Source organism: Orcinus orca, chromosome 13 (assembly GCF_937001465.1).
Source record: "Orcinus orca chromosome 13, mOrcOrc1.1, whole genome shotgun sequence".
Taxonomy (NCBI): Eukaryota; Metazoa; Chordata; class Mammalia; order Artiodactyla; family Delphinidae; genus Orcinus; species Orcinus orca.
This window is the reverse complement of record NC_064571.1, coordinates 42,299,161-42,305,888: the sequence shown is the minus strand read 5'-3', so window position 1 is coordinate 42,305,888 and position 6,728 is coordinate 42,299,161. Positions and strand designations below refer to the sequence as shown.

At 44.9% G+C, this 6,728-nt stretch overlaps 1 protein-coding gene and 1 pseudogene across 1 annotated transcript; both read left to right on the top strand.

Annotated features, from left to right (window-relative positions):
• Positions 1-5,082: 5,082 nt before the first annotated feature.
• On the top strand, positions 5,083-5,372 carry LOC101273895 (SNRPN upstream reading frame protein-like). Its single transcript, XM_033407297.2, has one exon. It carries the CDS (start codon positions 5,139-5,141, stop codon positions 5,355-5,357), a length of 219 nt encoding a protein of 72 aa, XP_033263188.1. The 5' UTR covers positions 5,083-5,138; the 3' UTR covers positions 5,358-5,372.
• A 425-nt stretch (positions 5,373-5,797) lies between these two features.
• On the top strand, positions 5,798-6,264 carry LOC101273660 (small nuclear ribonucleoprotein-associated protein N-like; annotated as a pseudogene).
• Positions 6,265-6,728: the final 464 nt, after the last annotated feature.

The following is a 6,728-nucleotide window of genomic DNA, read 5'->3' as shown; positions in this document are numbered from 1 at the left end:
ACCTGAAAATACTAAGAATTCTTGACTAGGGTGGTCCCAGCTGAAACACTGAAGAGGTAAAATGGTGGCCTCGAAACTACTTGGCTTCTTAACAATTCCAGGTATTTCTTTCCCCCTGGGCTTCTGAGAGATAACTGGAGATATAAAGGCGTTGGCGCCTTCTTTTCCCCCTTAGTCTCACTCCTGGGAGAAACTTCTTATTCTTTTGCTCCCCAGAGGGTTTTCTAGGTCTAAAATAGTGACAGCCCTCTTTGAAGATGATATCCTTTCCTGGGAAGTCTTTGTGCTGGTCCTTGGGATACGACGCAACCCTTGGTATAAACCCCAAAGGTGCAGCCCATGCCTTTGGGAAGTTCATGATTCATTGGGGTGTGATATAAGTTCAAGTGGGGCACACTCATGACCACAAACAGTACGCTCACATATAAAGTCACTTATAAGTATCTTAAAATGTCACTCTGTCAGAAACACAGAGGTGCTGATCGCTGAACTGCCCTTGATCATAAGATCTTGAGGACTTTCTAGAAATGACCATTAATCTTGGTCCTATGTGAAAAATTTGATTAAAAAATTGGCCTTTAATTAGCCAGATTTTCTTTTGCCCTTATCTTTGTATAGACTTAAGGAAAAGAAAGCTATTCTCCTTTCAAACACTTGGGAAAAAAAAGTAAATCAAACCCAGCCACATGGAGAAGCGGCTGCTCTCCCTGGGTCACAACAACACCTCTACAGGTGTGCCCTTGACTTCTATTAAGAACGACCAGCGAAACAAGTGAAATCCCCAGCTGTAACTTTGCGCCACAGCATCTTTTGTCAAGAAAGGGACTGCGTCTAGATGAATCAGAGTATGCTGGCTGGTGGAGCTCAGACACAATCATGTGGTTTTTCAGGAGAAATAAATGTGACCGTGTTTATTTCACACACGTTTGTTTGTCAGAGGACTTCAAAGCAGTGGGCAGAGATCAGTTAAGCATGGCCACCTGTCCCAATGGCTGCACCTCTTCTTTTCAGGTGGGACCCGGAGGTCATTAGCACTGAGGCAGCTCATGCTCGGTTCAGCTCCTGTGCCACAAGGTAGGACGGGAATCCTGCCAGGAGGAGGACTTGGGTCCTGGCTTCTAACCACCCCTGTTGGATTTCAGCCGGCAGCACTGCCCAAAGAAGATAGCAAACTGAAGGAATCTTCCCGCCCATGCGAGTGGCAGGTTAAAACCTATAGGACTGTTCAATCAAAGGCATTGCTTCGCTCTGTCCTGAGCTGCTGTTATACGCTGGGACACATGCTGCTAGGAGACAAAGAGGACACGCGTTTATTTTCAAGCGCAGGACTTTGGAACCACTTCGGAAGAATATTCTTGATTGAGAACCAAAACACTCCATGATGCTTAACCAACCTGCAAAGTGAAAAATCAGCATCGGCCCATGCAGCCGGAAGGCAGGAGGAAGGACCTATACCCTGAAAATTTTTTTTTTTCAAAATATCCCTTAAATGATATTTGTGTGCATTTGCAAAATTACCCCTTTCTGAATCAAAGTCTCAAGCTGTTTGCATCTGAGAACATATGTTGTGCCGCTAGACAGCCTCTCAGCCCGCCACAGCCCCTGATATCCCCCGCCGCATTGAATAAGGGCCAGTTCCCGGAAAGAAGGTGCCGCCGCTCAGTCAGTGCCCTGTAATAATATTTTAAAATAAATGATATGCATCATTAAATCACCAAGGATGACTAACTCAATTTTAGAAAACCCACAACTCCAGCAATCATAGTTACAGCTCTGATTTGAATATTTTCACTTTCACCTGAACAGCCAGTGGGAGCCAGTGAAGCAGATTCGCATCCGGGCTGTCGTCTCAGAGGAGCAGGAAGGAACCTGTGATTATGTAGTTACAGTAACGTCGGCTAGATGCCTCCCGTCCACCAGGGCTTTTTAGACTTTTCCTTCCTCCCTTCTTGCCTTCTAATTTACATATCACAGGCATCTTCTTTGTAAAGTTATCTTAAATAATTTATTAGATTGATCTTTTTAAAATTCTATCCTGGCTAAATGTCATAAGGAGAGGGGGAAAAAAAAGTCTTCTAAACTTATTTAAAGGTTCTACTGGAGTAGGCCAGTTACCTGCTTCACTGCTGATGTTCTAAAAATACCTCCATGTCCGTACTATTATCCATTCTTCACGTCCAATTGCTCTGTTATGGTAATAGTCAGAAGCACACCATGCAGTAATTACTTACAGCTGACTGAAGAAAAGAATATTCAACTCCCCCACTGTTCCACGAGAAGGTCTTTATGCTCTATTAACTCATTCCTGTTTATTAATACTCTACTGGTAATTCAGACTGCTGCCTCTTAGGTTTGTAATAGGAGGACCATTAAACTGCAATTACTGACCATATGGGTTGGCGAATATTTGTTGTTTTTTTTTTGGTGGGCTTTTCTCCCCCCACCTCCTTCCAACTTGTTTTTTAAGAAGCCATATTACAACATAGTAAAAGTAACATCACATCTGCATGAGATTAACAAGCTTGGCAGTATTTCTCCCTTAGAAAATGTGAATTTATTCCCAGATTATCATGGCTAGCTTAGGAAAAAGAGATCATGGGAGACATAGGAAAATGTGGAAGATTGTTCACATGTGGGAAGACCCCCTACTCTGGACGAGGATTTGGCACTTGTGTTCCCTAAATCACTCAGCGGGCTGTTTCTTACTGCCTTTGAGAAGGCACTGACCGACCCTCAGGCACACTCTACTCCTGAAAAATAAGCATATTTACTGGGGAATCCAAACCTAATACCATTGTCCATTTTATGTTTCCCCAAGCATTTGGAAGTGGTCACTTTAAAATTTAACATGTAGTCAATTCATCTTCCAAAGAGCAGATACCTGAACTCTGGGAGATGACAAAAGGCTCCTCCTGGGAGAGGGATGACATGAGTAACGGGTTCAAGTGAGGCAGGCAGGTGGTAAACCATGAGTATGGTGATAATAACGTGTGCCTCTCTCTCAGGTAGTGAGCACTAAACATGTGGCAAGCATTAAGTACATTTAAAGGGAGATGCGTCTTCGAGATATGTAGGAGACCAGGAGCTGACTTCCATTGGAAGATGCTGGGTTGTGATCCAGAGCAGGTAAGTTATTTGACCAGCAACCTCCACCAAGGCGGAGGCTGGGTACCAGGCTCCCTGACATAGTTTTATCTCCCTCCAAAGCAGGTGGTCCTCTTAGTGCCCCTTGGGGCTTGTCTTCTAACTTCTCGCCTTTCCCATAAGGGGTGTTTCTCCGCTTGTGTACAAATACTTTTAGCCCTTCAACAAACAGTAACAAACCTCTGAGAACTTCAGCTTGCCCCAGTCTCACCCTTTGCAAACTACCAAGCAAATTTAGCATTTACCTGTGGCAGGTGTTTGTAGCTAATCTAACACTCTTCCTTTGTTACCTGCTGGTGTTGTGTGTGGAAGTTTCTTCTCTCAGATACGCACTAAATCCTTCAGTACAAGGACTGTATCTTTTAAACTTTTTTCTCCTTGCACCTAGTTTGGTAATGGATGCTCAGTTGGTGTTAAATAAAGATTGGAAGAATTTAATGGAAATACGTAAAAGAAAAAAGGACATCAGTCCCTAAGTTTTCTTACATAGGGAGACGTAGAAGCTACAGTTTCTGGGGTAAGTTTGGAAAAAAAAAAAACAGTAACAAAAATAAACAACAACAACAAAATGTCAAATCTCTGCCTCAACACGTAACAGTACTAAGTTAATGGGTAGAATATAATTGAATTGAATTGAATTGAATTGAATTACACTTGTTAAGACCCCGGAGCTTTTTTACGATATGTCTAAGCAATAGAGAAAAGTAATTTATTTCATCTATAACCTTTGGATGAATTAGAATCCTCAGTAACTCATGGCCTAGAGGGCCCTCGAGGGGAAGAGGGCTTCTTTCAGTTTCTGTGGTGGGCACTTTCACCAATGCAGACTGACCCCAGGCAGGCTCAGACCTACCTGGTATGATCGGAAAGGCTCCGTGAGGCCCAGCCTGCCCCCAGATACCTCATAGATTGGAGAACATGTGGATTTACAAGGCAGTTTTGTTTTTATTACTATTGTTTTTTAAAGAAGGATTGTGTTTGTGTGTGGGGGGGGGTTGCTTTGTTTTGTTCTGTTTCGTTTTGTTTTTAATGTGGCCAAGCTGCTCAGCTTGCAGGATCCTAATCCCTTGACCAGGGATTGAAGCCACGCCCTCGGCAGTGACAAGTGCGGAGTCCTAACCACTGGACCGCCAGGGAATTCCCACAGGATTGTTTTCTGATTCAGCATAAGCAGGATACTAATGTAGATTAAAACAGAACAGGTCTGATTGAAGTCAGGTTGGGGACATGTGGATGCCTAACCTGATAAAACCATAGCAGTCCCTCTGGGAGACCCCAGTGTTCCTGGGAACACTATATGAAAAGCATTTTTCTATTCCAATCCCCTCTTGATACACATGTGTAGACTGAATCAAATCCACATGGTTAGCGAACAACAAACGGCTATGAAATCCAATCTTTTGGTTAATTAGCCAAGTTTGCTTTGTTGTTGTTGTTTTTCGGTATCACCTACCTGTGTGAGTGGATTAAGTCCTTGTCATGAGCAGGCCACTGATAATAGGTACGTATGTGACATTGGAGGGCTAGGCCATTGGGCCTCCCTTTAACACAGCTGAGACAAGTTTAAAGTCGGATGAGGGACTTGACTAAGGAGGGATGGCTACTTGAGGATCTTCAAAGACAAAGCAAATGTGAGGGTGGAGGTGGTTGATTTCCACTTGGCCATTCCTGCGCCTTCAGGGTTGAAGTCTTGGCGCTGGCTTCAACTCAGCTTGGCTGTCCCATGTGCACCTAGTCCTGGATCACAAGTTTACATCCATTTCAATCCTGCCTGTGTTGAGAGGAGCTGCCACAGGGATTTGCTTAGGGTGCTGGGAATTATGCTTCTCCTACACACAGCATGATATAGGTTATGCTGTAGTCTTTTATAGCATTTTAAAAATTGGCAGGGAGAGCCAGCCTATTAGTTGGTGCCACCTGAGCAAAGGCAGCGTAGAGTGGGGCGGCCACCGGAGATGCCTAACATTGTGTTCTGAAGAGCAGCCAGAGGCGCGATGGAGCGGGCCAGGGACCATTTACACCTGAGATGGACCACAGAACAGCACGTACCAGAGGGAGAAGTCCAAGTCAAACGGAGAAGCACAGCCTCACTGAACAACCAGGAGTGCCACCTGTACCCAAGGCGATCTCAGCAGCAGCAGCAAGTACGTGTGGTGGATTTCCAGGCGGAACTGAGACAGGCATTCTTAGCTGAGACACCAAGAGGTGGTTAAAGCAGTATTGGAACACCCAGGTAGCAGATTCCAAGAGAGAAAAACAAAGAAAAAAACCAGGCTCTATCTACTATTCGAAGCTTCCGCCCCAGCTTGCATTGTTTGTAGGAGAACCTTTGTCATACCTTGATCTGTAGCCTTCCCTTAGGTCTTAAGGATCCTGAAACTTTCCTGTGGACATTGGATTTGGTGGAAAAGCAATCATGACTGTGGGAAAGAGAAGCAAGATGCTGCAGCACATTTACTATAGGATGAGATGTGTCTTGCAAGATGACCAGATCTTCCTTGGTGCCTTTAAGGCTTTTGACAAGCATATGAACTTGATCCTCTGTGATTGTGATGAGTTCAGGAAGATCAAGCCAAAGAATGCTAAGTAGCCAGAGCATGAAGAAAAGCGGGTTTTGGGTCTGGTGTTGCTGCAAGGGGAGAACTTGGTTTCCATGACTGTGGAGGGACCAACCCCCAGAGATACTGGCATTGCTTGGGTTCCACTTGCTGGAGCTGCAGGAGGCCCTGGGGTTGGTAGGGCAGCTGGCAGAGGTGTTCCAACTGGTGTTCCAATGCCCCAGGCTCCTGCTGGATTAGCAGGCCTTGTCTGAGGGGTTGGGGGCCCATCCCAACAGGTAATGACCCCACAAGGAAGAGGCACTGTCACAGCTGCTGCAGTTCCTGCTACTGGCAACATTGCTGGAACCCCAACTCAGTATCCACCAGGACGGGGGACTACACCTGCTGCTCGAGTAACCCCACCTCCAGGAATTATGGCTCTTCCACCTGCTATGAGACCATCCATGGGCCCACCGATTGGGCTTCTTTCTACTCGAGGCATGCCCCTCCAGGAATGAGACCCCCTCCCCCAGAAATAAGAGGTCCATCTCCCCCAGGAATGCATCCACCAAGACCCTAGGATACTATTGGTCCTTCTTAGTCACTTTTTTTCCTGCAATGTGTCTTGTGAAATATGTGGACTGTTTGTGAGCTTTTTGTCCCCTCTGCTGCATTAATATTAGCTAATAAATACATAGATCAATTAAACTGTGAGGTACTGTTCTACAAAAAAAAATTGGGGGGTTGTCTATATTGCAGGATGTCCTTTCATTCTTTCACTAATAGAGGCAGCAGGATGTATGTAGAAGAGAATATGGTGTGGGGACTCAAGGGATCTGTATTCTAGACCAGATCTTTTCACCCATTAGCTGTGTGTTTGGGGGGCATATTATTTAGCCTCTCTGCACCCCCGTGTCCTCATCTGTAAAATAATGCCCTCTGGCTCAGATTTGTTTCTGAAATGCTTTTGGCTTTACTGGGCCATCAGAAAAATCTAATGTTCTCTGGTAACTTTGAGTTATATTAAAACAAAACAAATAATTA